We start from the raw sequence: 20,184 nt of genomic DNA, 5'->3' as shown, positions 1-20,184 counted from the left end.
CCCCCCCCCTTATCTTCCACTCTCAAATTGTCCCAAATGAAGATGATGCAAATATAACTACACCCTCTCCCTGCTCTTTCTGTGCTTAGTTCAGCGCATCTACGCAAACCCTTCACTCAAGCAACTTAGTGTGGTTGCATGCGCTGTTGACTACGAACGGGGACTGAAGTGAAGGCGAGGCTGTAGAAAAGGAGACATGATAAATCAGAGAAGATAGAAAATGCTTGTGGTAATTGGTCTGTAGAGGCGTAGCAGATATTCTCATTGGAGTAAGCTTATAAACACGCATAGAGTGTGTACTGTTCATTTAAGACAAATTGCACAGGCACACTTCAAATCTGCGCGTAGACACATACAAATGATAAAAAGCTTCCTTTAGAACAGCAATTTAGTCTCCCGAGGATCCCTGCTGAAAAATCACTAAAATTACATTTAGCCGAGAGCCCCCTGCTTCACACTACCAGTCTCCCTACAGTGATTAACAAACCATATGAAACCTTATTTCAGGGATCACGTAGGGCGGGGCTTTGTGTGCCGATGCCTTTCTTTTTCTGTTCGGTTGTATCAATCAGCCACGATCGCCAGAAGCTGCTCATCAATCAGTACAAATGAGGCTGCTGGTTGCCTGCTAACCTTTAGTTGGCGGTGCTGAGATTGTGTAAAACCGGAACTCCACCATCAGAACGGGTGGTTCAAAGAACAGGAGTGCGTATGGTGCTCATGCCACCAAATCAGGCATTAAATAAATGCTCCTAGAGGAAAGGGACAGCCAATAATGTGTATAAAATATGTGAGGATTTGAACCTGAATCAACACAGACATGCCATTCGCTCAGACAAAGCACCCAAGTTCCTGCAATTATCTTTCTGTCTGTAGCAATTGTGTGTTGCCTCCACCACCTTTCATTCTGCCTGACAACAGACTTCACATATGAGATACTGTATCTCCCGGGGCTTTAAGTGGCTTATTTGGCTGGCAGGGAAGGCGATGAAGGGGAAAGAAAAGGAGAAGCATTCGTCAGGCAATTGAGAATTGGAGACATGTGATCAATCACCTGGGACGAATGAAATCCATCTTTTGTAAGTGAACAGCCCAGCTGAAGAGGTGATAGCAGAGACGCGTGCATCCAAACAGAAGGATTTCAGAGGAGACTGATGATGGCGCTGAAAGATTCCTACCCACTCACTTACATAAGGCAAAGAGTACATCATTCAGGTTTATGACTGACTGTTTTCTTATTTCAGAAAAGGGCAGTGTGAAAATCCTTGGGAATAACAGGTTGGCTTTTCAGCGAGATTCAGTCCTGTTTGAATGTGAAGCAGCAGGATGGTACCCTGAGCCTGTTCTGAAATGGGAGGTGAATAATAACAAGGTAAATACATAAAATCAATCAGACAAGATCATCACTATATTTAACAAACACCGGAACTAAAACTTGTTTTTCTTACTATTCAGCCTGTAGTATATCCTGCTATGCCCTCAGGCAGTGCAGCCAGTATATCTGGTACTATAAAGGGACTGTTAAGTACTTTATTCTATTTCTTGAGTAATAAAATCGTAGCTACTACATTAACCCTCTGAGGTCTACGTTATCATTGGTGATGACCGTAACCAGAACTCCAGGCAATCAGAAGGAACAAAGGAAATAAAAAATATTGCCATTTCCCCCCAAAAAGTCTGTTTTGGCTGTCTCTAAAATATAAAGACTTAAATTCAGGTAGGTTTATGTAGTTAACATCACAAACACATAGTGCCTCAAATGTAGAATTTCAAAAGGGGCAAATTAAATCAAAGAAACTCATCAGATTAGATTTCTTCTGTAAAATCCTTTGCACTCAGTGACTTCCTGAAATGTTTGACCCATAAATATCTGCATACCTTGTGCATGAGACCAGATAATGGACTCAATCAGGGATATTCCCCTCTTTCACCTTAAAGAGCTCTACAGCGTGTCTTTAGGAAGTTCTGACTGATGAAATGTTGTGCAGTGAGTTCTGATGCATTTGGCTGAACCCGACAACACAAATGCTGCGAGATACATCTGCCCTCATCCTGTTGCTTTTGTCTGCAGTGAATAAATCAATAAATGCCAAGCCACAACACAGCCATCCCTGTGTTCGACTGATCAGACACTATGTGATTACATTTTCTAGTCTATAAAAGGAATCACGCTCCTTGGCCTACCAGGTTATTTGTCATTTTCTAGTTCTTCAACTGATGATTCTTGCAAACCAAACTTACTGACTGAGATCTGAATTCCAGCTTACGGATCCTCTGACTTTCCAGTGGAAAGACGCGCATGCTCTGAATGAACAGAAATGTGGGAACAATGAGGAGGACTTGTGATTAACTTCTTGAATTTTCAATTTGTTTACCCCTGTGTTTCCTGTATGCTGTTGTCAAGTTGTTTATATTCTGTCATTTTGATAGTTGTTTGTCTCTGGTGCTGTGTTTTTGTCTGACGTCCCCATGTCTTGTTGTCTGATTTAGTTTCAGCTGTGTCTCACTCTGCCCCATTCACCCCTCTGTGTATTTATAGTCTCTGTCTCCCTTTTTCTGACCACCTTTACTCCTAGCCTTGTTGTGCTTCTTTGGATTTAGCAGTTTCTTTTCTGTTTTAGAGTTTTATGGACTAATACTCCAGCTGAATAAAGGTTGTTTTTATTTTTTGTCAAGTTCTGCCTTTGAAGTTCACATTTAGGTCCTTTTCTACACAACATGTCACCGTAAGAGGCCAGAGGCTTTGGCAATGAGTATAGCAGCAGTATATCTGGAAAAGAAAATGGCCTGGAATGAAGTGTTGTGGGATAATAAATGAATAACAATGTGGGAAATGTAAAATGTGAGCATGCAATAGCATTTTACACACTTGGTGTAGTAAAATGTGGCCTCGAAATCTATATCTTTATTTTCTATACATGAGCACTCAGCAAGGCCGAGGTTAAATGCTTAGCCAATATAGGTTTCCATGTCCCGATCTGAATCTGAAACCCTACATCTGAAAAAACATAAATCCAAAAAGACAGACAAACTAAACTAATTACACACTCCCTCCATTGAGGGAGGGAATGAGACAGTGCAGTTGCCTCCTCTGATGACAAATCTCAGACACACTGGTCACCTTCCAACTGCTCAGTTTCTCCAATTTCTTCTGAAGTGGGGACAAATCTGTCTGTACAGCACACATTCACTGGTGAAATGTCCCTTAAAACAGGTTATATTCAGGGTGCTTACTGAACAAACAAGACTGTAAACATTAAAATTAATAAGCATGTTAAACTATAAATAATAATGGTCCTCTCTGTCTTGGGGGAACGGTGCGGAGGTGAGTCCAAGTGAATACAACATCAGCAGTGAAGAGTCGAAGGAGAGCCTCTTCACCTTGACCAGCAAGCTCAGTGTGCTGGCAGCAAAAAGTTCTCACGTGGACTGTCTGGCCTCTGTTTCTGCCCTCCCCCAACCACTGAAGAGCACAATCAGTCTAAAAGTGGGTGAGTTACATTAAATAACACACACACACACACACACACACACACACACACACACACACACACACACACACACACACACACACATTCTGAAAATATTCTGGTTTTTTTTTTCATCTGAGATTGTTGAGTTTAGACATTTAAAATATTAATTCCACTCTTCCAGTGATGTAAAGAATATGAGCTTTCAATATCCATTCATGTGTTCTAGCTCTAAATTTTCTTTTGCTATTAGACATGTTTCTCTTATGTACATTTTCAAGCCTTTCAGCTAGTTTCCAGATTCTTCTGTGTGAATTTCAGTTCTGCACTTTGGCTGTCAGGTGAATGATTTGGCGTATTTCAGCCCATTAAACACGTTTTTTTTGTTTTCAGCAATTATAAAAATTCAACTCAAACCATTCACACTGCATTTTCTACAGGAAACGCATTCTCTAGTTTTATATACCGGTTTCAGTCACTGTTGTTGATATGTTAACAGTTAGAATAAGTTCAAATTCTCTTAAAAATAATAACATCAATATGTTATGTTAAGAACACTTACTGGACTTGTGGAAGTATTTGGAGAACCGTGAGGGGCCCTTACAAACATTTGAAAGAAACAAATCTTTAATCATAGACGGAGACTTATGCAAAAATATTAATGAGGTTTTAAAATTTGACTTCTGTCATGGTGTGCTGTGGCAGGCAGGTTGTAGGACCCAAACACACATGACTCGTACGCGGAATGAAACTTAAAGCGGCAGCTTTTATTGCTGGAAAAACTTTTCATAAGAAAAACGCAGAGTAGTTTGGGCCCGGAAGCAGGATTCATCACGTCATTGCTTAAAGACCGGATAGTCTGATGCTGATTTAAGAATGTATAATTCTAGAAGGGTCAAACTTAGCATCAGAAAAGAAAAGGTGATTGAAGTGACTTTGAACGTGGCATGGCTGCGGGTGCAAAATGGTTTGATCTGAGTATTTCAGAAACTGCTGATCTACTGGGTGGGAATTTCCCACACGAGCATCTCTGGGGGTGAAGGACAAAAGAAGAAGTAGCAAGCCTGAAAAAACACATCTAAGAGAGTCTTTACTGGACTGTGTGCACAAACAGAAAATACAGATTTTCAGCCTGGTAACCTCACTTACCTTTTTACGGCTTAACCTGCATAATTTGTGTCAACTGCATTAATGTATTTGTAAGTTAAAAGTTTAATTTACTTGTAGTAGGATGTAATCATGTAAGTGCTGTGGTATCTTACTTCTCAGTTACTACCTTTAGGTGACACTGAATGTCTATGAGCAGCAACGTTCAGTATTTGTCATTTTTCAGTGACCTCTATCTCTGTGTTTGATCATCAGTCTGCAAAGGCAGTGTGTTTTTTTTGTACTATGATAATTTTCCATCTGTACTCTGCATACTGCAACAGAGCACTGATTCTTCCTGCCATTTCACATCTACTGTGTTTAGAGTGCAATATAAGAGTTTGCATTTATATATAATTTAGGTTACAGGAAACAGTTTTATTCAAATACAGTTTATTGTCAAAATGTTCAGTGACTGCACTTTTACAACTTAGCTATTATAAAGTGACCACAAACATTTTAGAGCCAATTCATAGTGTTTAATTGCTTGTGTGCTTGAATGTATTAATGCCTCTGTGTTTAGTCTGTATAGTTTATCTTGCCACTAAAACACATTAAATAATTGAATAAAAACTCACAAATTACTTAAAGATTCAAAACAATTTTACCTGTTCACTTGATGCCAGTTCGGCTCTTTCTCTGCATGTCACTCATTCGCTGATACAAACACACACACGCACACATGCACACACGCACACACGCACACATGCACAGTGAGAGTTGTTTGTCAAGCCTCTTTTTGTTCTGTCTTGCTTTCGTTCTCTTTACATGTCTTTTTGTTTCTTTTTTTAATCTTTCACTCATTGTGTTCCTCACTTTGTTCTCCATGTTTTTTTTTTAATATCTGTCCCCTTCTCTCTATTGGGAAGCATGTGAATCATCACTGAGCGATATTTTAGATGTGGAGAGCGGTACAGAAAAAGGGCTGCCAAGTCAGTGCTGGATGAGTCTGCATCACAGGGTGCTGATGTTATAAACCTCTCTCCGAGGCCCAAATCTTAAAAATACAAACGCATTTAGAATCTTAGCATTTTCGATTTGTTCTCGCTGTTGCAACAATTTCTTCACTCAGAGCAGCTTCCCTCTGCACACACCCTCATGACTGTACTACAAATTAAACCAGGAAATTAAACAGTTTTCTATCCACCAAGTCTGCAAATCTGCAGATGAGCTGCAATGTGAAAAAGCAGACAAAACAGAAACACTGCTTTCGTTTTCTTTACTAAACAATGTGACCTTCTCTCCTCAGTCGCCGAGGTGTTGGAGGAAGGAGGCTACTGCACAGTCCCGCTGGCGATAACTGCCTCCCTCTCTGGTTTTCTGGTGCTCCTCCTGCTCTGCATCTGCACCGTCCTCTGCTACAGACAAAGGAGACAAGCAAGTAGGCACTTTACCTTAGACTGCTGTCCGTGAACATACATCACACTTTTCCAGCACAGAAACTGTGAGTAAAGTATAATGAAGAAGACGGGTGGATGCATGCTGTGACTCAGCACTGCCCCATGGTGGCCTTCAACAAGGGTACACAGTATTCTTTCTGACAAAAGCAGAACATTTGTTCTCAGCAGAAAGGAAACAGCAGCAGGAAAGGTTATAGAAGTGTGTGTGCATGGCTGCAGAGTGGGAAGACTAAGTGTGATTTTAGTTGGATTAGTGTAGGTAGTAGGTAGGTAGTATTTCTTATAAGAACATCCCTTACACAGTGAAGCGTTCTTACATTTATATCAGCAGAATCGCCAACTATTCAGGTACATGTCTGCACACATAAACAAAGGGACTCACACAGTAACACACAGCCACGAAATGTCATTGGGATATTTATTTGCTTAGAGAATTCCTGGAAACACAGAAAACAGCCAACCTAAAGGCTAAGTCTGCAGCTGTGGTCAGAAATTAACATACAGTACACTCATTATGGGCATGAATGTCATGGTACTTTGGGGCCTTTAATGACTTCTTTGAACTGTTGTTTTTCCAGAGTACAATGACTGTGCTGCATACATCTATAAAGACTTTTAAAAACAAGATTTTTACAAGTGTACATAAACCCCCACTAATATTTATTTAATATCCCTTAGCTATCAACATGCTTTTGGCATAATTCAGGCTGAATATTTGACTCTTCTCTTGGCAAAACTGGTGGATTGGTGGAGTTTATTTAAATTTGGCAACCCCCCCCCCCAAAAAAAAAACAAACAAAACAAAACTAGCTTTTAAGCATTGTACACAAATTTTCAAGGGGGTTGATGTCAGGACTTTGGGAAGCTAATTCCAGAAGCTTAATGTTAGTCTGCTTCATCTATTGCAAAACCAGTTCTGATGCGTTTGGCATCATTTTCCTGCACAACACAAAACTGTGTTAAAGTTTCACCTGTTTAGCTGTTAATTCAAAGTGAAGCTAAGTAAGTCCTGCTCCTTCATTATTCCATTCACTGTGCAATGTACCAGTACCACTGGCAGCAAAACAGCCCTGGAACATGATGCTACCACCATGCTTGACACTTGGTACAGTATTCTTAGGTTTGAAAGCCTCACCTTTACTGCTCCAAACTTACCTCTTGTTATTGTAGCCAAATAACTCAGTCTTTGCCTTTTCTGATCATAAAACTTTTCTTATTCATGTGGAAAGGTGCAAATTTCAGGCAGGTTTGAAGGTGCTGATTTTGGGCTTCTTTCTTGGCCAGCACCCTCTCAGTCCATGGTGATGTTAAACTTGCTTCGCTGTGGACAGTGTTACTGGTTTTCCAGCAGTTTCCAGTTCATGACAGGCTTAAGCCTTGTGGTTGTTCCTGAACATCCTAACACATTTCCTCTCATCTGAGGGTGACAGCTTGGGTCTACTTCCAGACTTCACCAACATGGTGACACAGCTTAAAAATCTTTACCTCGAGTTGTTTAAACTGATGATCTTGGAGTCTGCAGTGTTCAGCAATGGATCTCAGAGATCTTCCCAAAAGCATCGAGCATTGGTCAGTCTGCTGCATGCTATTAAAAGAAACTACCAGATGTGCTCAAATTGATTACTGACAAGAGGTCTTGTCAAGCTTAAAGACATTGCAAAACCTTCAGCACCACTTATTTAAAGGGAATGTATTTATATATTTGAGCCTGTATGTATACTTTGGCTCTGTGTGGATTATAGAAAATCGTGTTATTTAATGTCATTAAATATTTATTTTGTACAATCACTCTATCTTGGAAAAAGAACAATTCAAAGAATTCATTAAATGTTACATCTTCTATGTTTGATTCTCAGGTTATTGTAGGCAAACTGGATAAAATGTGCTTTTTAGGTGGATTTTCTACTTTTGAATAGAGACACCTTTTTATGTGTTAAGCTATTCTGACTGACTGTGCTCTTTGTTTCATATTTACTGTACAAACAAGAAAGGTTTATCAATCTAATCACACAACTCTTAAGGAAAAAACTCACCAAGCATACAGTAATTAAAGACTACAGATAACAAAGGCCATCTCCGAGGGGAAGCTCACTCTAGGAGGCAGAAGAGGTCTGTTTGTGTGCGATAAGAAAAAAGTGGCCCTGAGTCACACATTTTTAGTGAGTGTAATCCCTGTGACTGATTCTGGACCACTGCAAATTGTGGCCATGGTTTGGAGCCAGGGGATTATTATAAAGCAGGTGTGACCTTTCTCTTTTGGCAGTTGATTCAGTACCTGAAACGTCTGATACCTCCTCCGTCATTGTCCTTGCTCCATTCTTTGAAACATCCTTGAGTTAATTCATAAGGATGCTTCTAATGTTACGGGATGTGGCATGCTTTCGAGTTGCTGAGCTCTTCTCTGAGTAATCCACCTCAGTAGGGACTAATGTATGCTTTGGAATTATGGGGGAGAAATGTAAGGGATCTAGCTCTCAAAGACGTTGGCCAGCGTGACAGCAGGGATTTAAAATATAATGACAAAGACTGGTTCTCTGCCTATAAAGGGAAAGTGAAGCATTTATATCTCTCCCGAGGCAAGTGCCATCTGTACCATTGTTACGCTGGTGTTGTTCTCGCCATGGCCAGGAGGACCTTTGGCAAAGGAAACCATGAAGCCATGTTACAAAACTCATTAGCTCCAGCTTTCAGTGCTAAATTGTAGACTGGCTGGAGGCTGTGATATTAGTGCAGAACCCAAACTAATAAACAGCAGGACATTTACAGCTTTCATATTGATGTAGATGCAATGAGCAAGCATAATGTTTCTGTGGTCAATGCAGTGAGAATAATAAAGTTAGCAGCTGATAGCTCATTACAGTAAACTCGATGCCTCTCTCTCTCTCTTTTTTGCTTTTCAGAAACAAGCCCGCAGGAGGTACTAAGGTGAGATTTAAGAGCTCTTTATTTATATACAGAGATTTCTAACCCTTAGATCTACTGTGGGACTTTTTTGTGGAGGAAGCAGCTTCTGTAATCAGAGACCTACAGCACAGTCCTGGGTGCACTGAGCTCCATTTATATTTTACATTAGCTGTTAAGAATTCATGCAGCTTATTTCTGGGAATGAAGAGGTTTTCATTGATTATCATTATAAAAGAAAATTGAAGGCACAAATTTGAAATTCCACCTTTAAAAAGTAATTATTTTGGTAGTAATTTAACATGATTCGGACTGTCATTAGCTCTTTTAGGAAGCTAACTTATTCAACAGTTGTTTTCCATATAGCTGAAATACACATTCAGAGTTGAGTACTTCAGTCTGATAGTAAAATAAAGTGAAGAATGATGTCCAAGTACTTTATAATGAAAACAGCACAGAGGCCTGTAATATACTGCAGCTTAGCTGGGAGAAGAAAATTGTCTTTTCACAACAGCCTCTGATGATGTGACTCTGCCATACCTCCGCTAATCGTTATCATTTCTATTGCAGGTTTGACCAATCGGTGTTTAGTAGAAGCGTCGATGCTGATGCGCCGGAAGGGAAAGTTAACCTGGGATACTCTAGTGAGAGCCCCACAGGTGAGAGTGACCAGCAGATCTTAGCATTCAATTAAAAGTATTGAGGTCGTTACCATTCGGATATGTTTACAGTCGCACTGATCTAAACGACTTCAGTGTTTGTGTTGCCTTCCGGAGATGTTTCAGCGTAATGTGCTGTGTTCAGTGATCAATTTCTGTATTGACCTTTCCCGGTAAATTACAGCACTGGCGCCTGAGCAGGTTTCATTTTCACATAATAGACGTTTTGAAACGTGCGTGACTAATTCAAAAATAAATCTATAATATGATAAAGTTTTTAATTTCTTCTGTCAAAGTCAGATTATGATCACTTAGCAGTGCGGTTTTATTGCAGAGTGATTTGGCTGCTTTGGCTTTTTCCACAATAACAATGTAGCTTTTCATGTTTGCTGTACAGAATTACAAAATGTAGGTAACATTAGAATTTGTGAGCCATGTGGGGAGTAAGCCAGTAGAAAAAGATATTCATGCAGAATTCAAAAGCACAGCTGCATGGTTTGCAAAATGATCATGTGTAATGTAAGTTACACATGATTTGTGGTGGAAGAGGAAGAAAAACAAGATAAATCAATCACACTGGCTTTTTACAATAGACATGGTAAAACAAACAAACAAAAAAATCAAAGGTTTTGCTCCCCGGGGAAAAAAAGGATCTGGCTCTGGTCTTAAAATTAGGTCAAAGCAACCTCAGATGACCTATAAAACATGACATTTACATGATGTCATTATTTATTTAACAATAAAACAATAGCAGTGCATGAAAAACTAAGTAGACCCCATTATTTGCTAAAGATATCAGTACAAACACCTCAAACTAACTGTTGAGCACGATGGTGGAGTGGTGATGATTTGGGTTTGTTTTGCAGCTGCAGGACCCGGGCGCTTTGCAGTTAATGAATAAACCGTGAACTCCTAGCTTGTATAAACAAGTTTAGCAGCAAAAACAAAAACTTATCTTTTCCTCTGTGACCTTATCAGTGTTTCACGCTGTGGAAGAATTTTGTCCCACTCTTCTGTACAACAGTGCTTCTGTTCATTGAGGTTTGTGTCCCACCGTGACATTTCAATCACTGAGCTTTGGACTTTGACTGCAACAGTTGTAATCACTGTCCTATTGATGAGTCAATAATGGCCAAGCTTTAGATGTCGGACAGATGGCCTCACATATGAGTCTAGAATACTTTCATGGTTGACTCGATGACCAGAGTATGCCCAGCTCCTGTTGCTGCAAAAAGCCAATTTACCCACCCTCCACCACTATGCTCAACAGTTGGAATCAGGTGTTTGTGCTGATATGCTGTGTTTCATGGCATTATGCTTGTTCTGTATATATTTTTTTCAGTTGCTTCCTTTAGAAGATCGTCTCCCTCGCTCCCATCCCTACTATCCTCTTCTGTCACACTAACCCTCTACATGTCCTCCTTCACTGCATCCATGAATCTTCTCTGTGATCTTCTACTTGTCCTGCCTTCTACATTTGCTAGGCAGGAATAAAGCTTTAGAATATAAGTACTTTTTTTTTTTACCATGACTTTACATAAATACACATATAAATTACAAATAAGTCTTTGGGTATGTAAGGTATTTGAAAATAGCTTAACGCGTTTTTCTTAAAATGTCAATTAGGTTTTAACCCCTTAATAATTCATAACTACAGTAGGTGGCTCCAGTGCATCTTCAGGCAACCATAATTTGTCATACAGTGGGGCAAAAAAGTATTTAGTCAGCCACCGATTGTGCAAGTTCCCCCACCTAAAATGATGACAGAGGTCAGTAATTTGCACCAGAGGTACACTTCAACTGTGAGAGACAGAATGTGAAAAAAAAATCCATGAATCCACATGGTAGGATTTGTAAAGAATTTATTCGTAAATTAGGGTGGAAAATAAGTATTTGGTCAATAACAAAAATACAACTCAATACTTTGTAACATAACCTTTGTTGGCAATAACAGAGGTCAAACGTTTACTATAGGTCTTTACCAGGTTTGCACACACAGTAGCTGGTATTTTGGCCCATTCCTCCATGCAGATCTTCTCGAGAGCAGTGATGTTTTGGGGCTGTCGCCGAGCAACACGGACTTTCAACTCCTGCCACAGATTTTCTATGGGGTTGAGGTCTGGAGACTGGCTAGGCCACTCCAGGACTTTCAAATGCTTCTTACGGAGCCACTCCTTTGTTGCCCGGGCGGTGTGTTTTGGATCATTGTCGTGTTGGAAGACCCAGCCTCGTTTCATCTTCAAAGTTCTCACTGATGGAAGGAGGTTTTGGCTCAAAATCTCACGATACATGGCCCCATTCATTCTGTCCTTAACTCGGATCAGTCGTCCTGTCCCCTTGGCAGAAAAACAGCCCCATAGCATGATGTTTCCACCCCCATGCTTCACAGTAGGTATGGTGTTCTTGGGATGCAACTCAGTATTCTTCTTCCTCCAAACACGACGAGTTGAGTTTATACCAAAAAGTTCTACTTTGGTTTCATCTGACCACATGACATTCTCCCAATCCTCTGCTGTATCATCCATGTGCTCTCTGGCAAGCTTCAGACGGGCCTGGACATGCACTGGCTTCAGCAGCGGAACACGTCTGGCACTGCGGGATTTGATTCCCTGCCGTTGTAGTGTGTTACTGATGGTGACCTTTGTTACTTTGGTCCCAGCTCTCTGCAGGTCATTCACCAGGTCCCCCCGTGTGGTTCTGGGATCTTTGCTCACCATTCTCATGATCATTTTGACCCCACGGGATGAGATCTTGCGTGGAGCCCCAGATCGAGGGAGATTATCAGTGGTCTTGTATGTCTTCCATTTTCTGATGATTGCTCCCACAGTTGATTTTTTCACACCAAGCTGCTTGCCTATTGTAGATTCACTCTTCCCAGTCTGGTGCAGGTCTACAATACTTTTCCTGGTGTCCTTCGAAAGCTCTTTGGTCTTGGCCATGGCGGAGTTTGGAGTCTGACTGTTTGAGGCTGTGGACAGGTGTCTTTTATACAGATGATGAGTTCAAACAGGTGCCATTCATACAGATAACGAGTGGGGGACAGAAAAGCGTCTTAAAGAAGACGTTACAGGTCTGTGAGAGCCAGAGATTTTCCTTGTTTGAGGTGACCAAATACTTATTTTCCACCCTAATTTACGAATAAATTCTTTACAAATCCTACCATGTGGATTCTTGGTTTTTTTTTTCCCTTTTTTTTTTTCCCGTTTGAGTTTTCCTTTTGTTGCAATTTCTTGCCTTTTTTCTTCTTTTTAGTTGGGGGACTTTGCCCATTGGTTGCTGACTAAATACTTTTTTGCCCCACTGTATCTGGGTGTAAAACAGCACGATTGTGTGCTACCCATTCCAAACCTCTGAGCCATTAAACCTCCTAAATCCTGCTCTCTCCTACTGAGGTCTCCTTCAGGTCCGAAGTATGCTGTTGCCGCTTGAAGGAGCTGTTAGGTTAGATGAAGCTAAAAAGCTGTTTTTCACTCTGCAGATGCAGTTAACAGTGAGCTATTCTGGGAAACTCGTAGACAGATGGACTTTGTCAGCTTTCGCAAGGTAAGATAGAAACAGAGAAGGTGGGAGGGATAGGAGTCAGAGAAACAGAGATGAACTGGAGCTGAATAATTCGGCCAGTCATTCTGCAGCTGGACGTCATGTCACATCCTTCCCTTTTACAAAGAGCATAAGGGAAATGCACTCTTGCACCTCTGCTGGCCTCCCATCATGCAGATTAATCTCAACAGATTACTGCATTAACCAGTAATAATGACACTATTTTTAGTTAACAGGACATCTGTCATGACCCTCGTTGTCATAATGTATCATAAATGATGATCTACAGATGTATAGACCAGACCCTTCCAATGTATCCTCCAGCTTGGTCTTGTCAATACTGTAATTGCACCTCAGAAGACTTGCAAGTTGTCTTGCTGTTTATATCTCTCCTGTTGGTCATTAGTGAATGACTGGTTCCTATTAGTTTAAGGCGGTAGTTTTCTTCTTGGTGTTTTCATATCACAGGTACCTGTTGTTCTTCTACTCTGCTCAAAAATGTTGTAGTTTTGTTCAGTAAAACCTAAACTTTGACAGTTTCATCAGGTCCCTGATGTCGTGTCCTCGAGCAGCTTTTCTACACAAAGTGAGAGCCAGGCCAACATGTGTCCCCCAGAGGATGACTGCAAGAATGTCCGGAGAATCACCACTGTTTGAATATTAATGTTATGTTTTGTTTGCATGACTTTCGTATAAGTATTCACATTTTTTATAAAGCTACAAGCTAAGGGTATATGTTTTTGAACTACAAGTATCTAACACAATCATTTAGCAAAAAAGAAAAATCACTCTCTGGACACTTCATTAGTTACTCCTAGAGTGAGAACGATGTGTCATCCTGCTGGAAGAAAAAGATGGGTACACTGTGGTCATAAAGGGTTTGACATGGTCCGTAACAATACTCACGTAGGCTGTGGTGTTTACCAAGGGGCCCAGAATGAGCCAAGAAAATATTCCCCACAAGTGGCACCTGGTGTGGGTTTCTGCTGCTGTAGCCCGTCTGCTTCAAGGTTTGACATATTGTGCATTCAGAGATTCTCTTCTGCATACCTTATTTGTAACCAGTGGTTATTTGACTTATTGTTGCTCACTGAATATTTTCTTTTTCAGACCATTCACACTAAGCCCTAAAGGTGGTTGTGTGAGTAAATCCCAGTAGCAGCCGTTTCTGAAATACTCAGAGCAACCCGTCCGGTTCAGAGTCACTTAAATCACCTTTCATACCCAATCTGATGCTCGGTTTGAAGTTCAGGGGGCTGTCAACCATGTCAACATGCCTAAATAAAGTGCTGCCATGTGATTGGCTAATTATATATTTGCATTAATAAGCAGTTGGACACGTAAACCTAATGAAGTGGCCAGCGAATGTACGCTGTGATGACTTTTCTCATTTAATTTTAATGAAACCATGATATCTCAACAACACATTGTATATTTTAAATTTTTTTTCAATAAACTGTATTATTGCATATGAAAAGATTTTTGGCCGATCACTGAATCCTTGAATTTACAGTCATAGTAATTTGAACCAGCATGCCGGATAACCCACAGTAAACATTTTTATACAGAGTAATGAGCATTAAAAAGAAACTTCATCTGGCAGCGTTGCTATGGAGAAGTCAAATGGACCCTTTGAGACAGCTGTTCGGATGCTCAGACAGATTTTAAGCAACTTAAAAGGCATTAGAGTCAAAGTTTAACCAGGGTATCAGTCTGCAAAAGCTGGTGGATGCTTGATTTTATACAAGGTTTAAAGTGATGCTGTGAACACAGTCATGAAAAGGAAACGGCAGTAAAGTGCAGTGTAAGTGCTGACTGGGGCTGTAAAGAGAAAAATACCAATGGTGAGATTCTTTAGTACTACATGGGTGATATAACATTTGCATTCTATAACAATAAAAGACGGAGGGGAGGAGAATGCCGGATGCAGAGGTGTATGAATCTGTCAAACACTTTGCAGAGTGTTTGGCAGTTTAATTGTCCTGCTGAAACTCATGTGTTGTGTGCCACATTTCAGAAACCATATATACAGTAAATAAAATGGTCTTGATTCAATCATTCACCATATGAAGCCGTGATCACATAAAATAATGTTATTATATATGACAGAAAATCTGCCCCAATCAAAAGTAATGCTTTTCTAAAGTATTTATGCATCATTTGTCACCTCTCACAATCGCAAAGGCCTTGAAAGGAACACGGAAGCATGAAATCAGCAGCTTATGTTTTGTCGAATGAGAAATGCTTTTTCATTTCACCGAAGGCCAATACGTTCTGTCAAGACCTCTAAGCTTTAGATTTGATTTATCTCTGCTGGCAACCTTGATTAGCTTAATATGAGTGCTAGTGCAAAGAAACGGAGAGAGAGAATGGGATGCCGGCTAAATCCCTGCAAATGCAAATGCCGCTGAAAACAAATACAGTCATTTGCAACACGCTTGAATCGCTTCCTGTAATAATAAAGAACGTACAGTGGCACAAAGGAGAATGTGTTTTATTTTTTCAACAGATTCATTCTGTCAGAAGAAAATGGGGGCTATGCATGTACAGTATATCTGTAACAGATGCACAGAAGTTGGCATTTCGCGGAAGTCTCGCCTTGAAATGTCAGTTATGTAGTGACAGCATGCATGCTTGCATTATTGAAAGAAGCATGCTGACATAGTTCTCTGCTATTCGTTATCACCAGATGGCTGACACAGATCCTCACTTTCGAAATCACATCTCGCTAGTGAATGTGAAGAAAGTGTTTGTCCTCCCTCTCTCCTGCTATGCTTTCATCATTTCTGCCTTCTGTTTTCTCGCACGATCGCCCGGAATTGAAGCGACAGGCTATTAAATAAATTAGGTTTCCTTCAGCAGGCTTGACAAAGGCAGCGGCAAAATGAGAGGCCTATTACATGACCCGCTTTAGTGTTTTGTTTTCGAGCTTAACCTTACCCTTCCCTGGGGCTTACTTAGAGCACTTCATGGGTGTCAGTTACGGTTTGTAAAATGGTCTGGCGGGTATCATTTGTGGGCATCGAAAGCTCATAGAGCCAGCCGCTGCTTGCCTTTCCTGGAGAAAAGCTCTGACAAGGTACCTGCACTCATATCCGGAGCCTTTTTCTGCAGTGCTCGTCAACTCATTTGACATCTGTCCTGCTTCTCCTCCTGCGTGACACTACAGTTCCACTGCACATGCTCGGTCCCTGGTGCCACTTTGGAAACCAGGTTGTTACGTCAGTCAGTGCAGCAGGTATCTCCGTCCTGCCAGCGTGCATCAGAGAAAATTACTGAGTGGAACACAACCATCGGGAACTACCAGAGAGGAGTCTGCTGCTATGGTGCTGCTCCCCAGCTACCTCAATGGTTTTCTGTTTGGCAATTAGCAAGAAGCCGCTACACCCTCCTATTTTTGGTGTGTAGATAAATAAATGGAAACTTTGGTTAATGGCCCTCCAGAGTACAACGTGTTGTCTCCAGTGGCTTGTTATATACTACTTTCCACTTCCTGTTCGTCAGGGTCCATTAGCAGTCCAGTCACTGATCTGCTGCTGGAAGAGAATTCACTGAGGGGAGTGCATGGAAACCACTATATACAAATGCACTGTTAAGAGTTTTCTAAAGGCTAAACTCAAGAAAAGACAGTCTGTTTGTTGCCATTATAAGTTCTAAGAACGACAAGACCAAGGACTGTCCACCTGTGTGTGGCTCACAAAAACAGACCAACAATGCATTTTGTGTTATGTATGAAAAGGCAATTTCATAAACAGCTGTGCTCTATGTGTTTAGTATTTATTAGTGCTGTCAGCGTTAATCTTGTTAAAATGACGTTAACGCCATAACTGCATTAACGTGTCAAATCTCTGTTAGCGAGTTAGCGCGGATCGCCCTGTGCATGGGGCTGCACGGCGCTAATGCGTTAATGAGCTAACCACGCTAACGCGTGCCTTCAATATGACTGTGATAATAAAACACGAACCCAGAGAGCACTTTATCGTGAGCTTGATAAATATTTATTCATGCACAGCAGTCTGCAGTGACACATAAAAGCACTGCCACCCTAAGTGCTACTGTGCTGACTGACGTGAATTAAATGGACACACTGTAAGGGCAAATTAAGTGACTGATGTTTTGTTTGGGTTCTTCAGGGCCAGCATGGATAGAGCGCCATTGATGAATAACTTAACACGTCCACTCATTATTGAAATCCAATGCTTTTAAAAGCATCATGGCATGGGGCTTCTACTAAATTAAAGGCTTTTAAAAGTTACTTAGTGCCACCGAATAATGTGTCCAGAGACAAAAAGCAAGTGAGGATAAAATCCTCCCGCAACCTTGTTAGCACAGGGAGGATAGACTTTATTAACTGTTCAATGCAATCCAGCGAATCATTGTGCAGAGGGATGATCTCAGTGATCATGCAGAGCAGATGGTATTTTTAAAGAAGAGAAAAATCATGAAAAAATGAATAAATATGACACTTATACACTTTAATTTCTTCTCTTAACTGACTGTTATATATCATATTAATAGAGGATATGAAAAGGTTTGTTTGTGACCTGCAGGTTGATTTTCCTGGCTGGCCAATAATGAAAACTATAAACAATTAATATATTTAATTACCATGATTTATTATTGCACCAAACAAAGTTAAAGATTTCTAAACATTATCTACAGTTATGTCCATATATATTTGGACACTGACACATTTTTCTTTTACCTGTTTACTGAAACATTTTCCAATTATACTTATATAACGGAAAAGGACATAATGTTTAGACTCTCAGGTTTCATTTGAGGGTGTCCACATTCAAACTGGATGAAGGGTTTAGGAGTTTTAGCTCCTTGTAGTAGTATTAGGAGTGACAAAATCTACAGTTTTGAACATCCTGATACAGAAATAAAGCACTGGTGAACTCAGCAAGGCAAAAAGATCTGGATGTCCACAGAAGACAAAAGTGTTGAATGATCACAGAATTATTTCTATGGTGAGGAAAAACCTTTTCACAACAGCCAGCCAAGTGAAAAACACTCTCCAGGAGGTAGGCTTATTGATATCCAAGTCTACCATAAAGAGAAGACTGAATGAAAGTAAATACAGAGGGTTCACTGCAAGGCACAAGTCACTCATAAGCCTCAAGAATAGAAAGATTAAGTTTGACAATACTTTGCTGACACCAAGATCACCCTCTACCAGAATGATTGCAAACAATAAGCATGTAGAAGGCACACCACATCATCTGTAAAACACGGCAGATGCAGTGTGTATTTTTATCCATAGTAGTTTATATTTGGCAGCCCAGCTCTGTTCTGCTCTGTTCTCTGCCCTGGCTGAAGGAAATGTTAGCATAAAGCTAACTCACGTTTGCATAGGTCACAAATGCACCCAAATACAAAAACAAACAAACAAATTCAGAGCACATAATTTCTGACTAAACAGATGACTAAAAACAGAGAGGAAAAAGACTATTTTTATACAGGGTACAATTTTTAATAGCTTAGTCACACTAAAGTAAAAAAAAAAAAAAGGACAGCAACCTCTTTGCAACTACTACACTAAATATTTTTGCTGTTTGGAGACTGAGTGCAAATAGTTGCAGCGACCAACTGGTCAAGCAGAGCTTAAGCATGCAAAACCCTCAAACTCACAAAGCAACTGCAAAAAGGTTGTCTGTTAGGAGGCAATAACTGCAGTGTGACTTGGACCGACTATAATCACTCTGAAGTTAGCAAATGATTGCTGTCTAATTCATAAACGCAGATTGCAACCCACTGCAATCAAACGGAGTCAGTCTGCATTATGAGGGTAACTTTTCTGAGACGTCTCTTTGCAGCAGATGACTTGTTTAATGTGGTTGTCAACTGGTTGCATTCTGGTTGTATTCCTATAAAAATACAAGGATGATAAGAGCCCTGGCTAATTTACAGTTGAATTCCCAGCCTGCAGCAACCATGTCACTTTTTGTGGGAAAGTTTAAGTTCTATGATGCTCTGACACACTGAATGAATTTGTCTTTATGTGAATTTGGTTAGTTTAGTTCAAAACTAAAGTAAGAAAACCCTTCATCTTAGAAGAATGATCTCTTACTGGTGTTGCAGTTACAGAAACACTGTTTCATTTACATTGTACAGTAATTTAAGGCTGTACAATGTAATTCATTCCCCTGAGCTGTACTAATTAAATTATTATTTATTTCTTTTTGCCCAAACTTTACTGAAAGTAAGCAGATCTCAAGCTTGCTCTCCTACCAGACACAGAGTCCTTGTGTGTTTCCCAAAGGAGCAGGGATAGCTGAAACTCTGTCCAAACTCTTGGTCCAGTTCTTTATGTGTCCAGGCCATCTATCTATCACGCCCAGGCTCAGATGGCAACAGCTCTGGCAGTGAAGTGGTAGCATTTAAGCACATCAGCGCTTCTGCAGACCGTGTCTCTTGATGGTGCTGTCCTGATAAATGATATTCAACTGTCATTGAATGGGGACCCAGAAAGACTTACACACCAACTCTGTTGCAGTAGAAAGCACTTGTCGTAAAATCCAGCGCTAACTCTTCGCTCAATCTGACAACCTGCACAGTCGCTGGGTAAAGCAGTTCCTATCCAGTTGTTAAGTGATGACGTCTGAACCCTCTCTTCCGGGCCCAAACTACACTGGGTTCATTAAGGCTGTTGTCTTTTTAACATGTTTTAATGCTTTGTGTCTTGTTCTATTAAATCTAAGCAAGTACCTAAAAATAGTCAGTGATAACTCTCGGCCTCTCTGGGTTTTAATTACTACAGGGTGGGCCATTTATATGGATACACCGTAATAAAATGGGAATGGTTGGTGATATTAAAGTCCTGTTTGTGGCACATTAGTATATGTGAGGGGGCAAACTCCTCAAGATGGTGACCATGGTGGCCATTTAGAAGTCGGCCATCTTGGATACAACTTTTGTTTTTTCAATAGGAAGAGGGCCATGTGACACATCAAACTTATTGGTAATGTCACAAGAAAAACAATGGTGTGCTTGGTTTCAACCTAACTTTATTCTTTCATGAGTTATTTACAAGTTTCTGACTACTTATAAAATGTGTTCAATGTG

At 40.4% G+C, this 20,184-nt stretch overlaps 1 protein-coding gene across 3 annotated transcripts in view; it reads left to right on the top strand.

The window, feature by feature from the left end:
• The window catches only part of LOC102211241 (immunoglobulin superfamily member 5-like), a 20,563-nt gene extending 6,489 nt beyond the window's left edge, over positions 1-14,074 (top strand). The window contains exons 4-10 of one of the 3 annotated variants that reach the window (XM_005720581.2): positions 1,245-1,372; positions 3,326-3,491; positions 5,866-5,997; positions 8,917-8,941; positions 9,488-9,576; positions 13,055-13,119; positions 13,663-14,074. In XM_005720581.2, the coding sequence (XP_005720638.1) occupies positions 1,245-1,372; positions 3,326-3,491; positions 5,866-5,997; positions 8,917-8,941; positions 9,488-9,576; positions 13,055-13,119; positions 13,663-13,773 (716 nt within the window). In that variant the 3' untranslated portion in view covers positions 13,774-14,074. Of the gene's footprint in view, positions 1-1,244; positions 1,373-3,325; positions 3,492-5,865; positions 5,998-8,916; positions 8,942-9,487; positions 9,577-13,054; positions 13,120-13,653 lie in introns of all 3 variants that reach the window. The other 2 variants (XM_013910630.1, XM_005720582.1) reach the window with 2 other exon arrangements.
• The last annotated feature ends 6,110 nt before the right edge of the window (positions 14,075-20,184 follow it).

The sequence above is a fragment of the Pundamilia nyererei genome, unplaced genomic scaffold (genome assembly GCF_000239375.1).
Source record: "Pundamilia nyererei isolate P.nyererei 1_Seehausen unplaced genomic scaffold, PunNye1.0 scaffold00003, whole genome shotgun sequence".
Lineage (NCBI taxonomy): Eukaryota > Metazoa > Chordata > Actinopteri > Cichliformes > Cichlidae > Pundamilia > Pundamilia nyererei.
The sequence above is the reverse complement of the archived record's forward strand: the minus strand, read 5'-3'. Positions and strand labels throughout refer to the sequence as shown.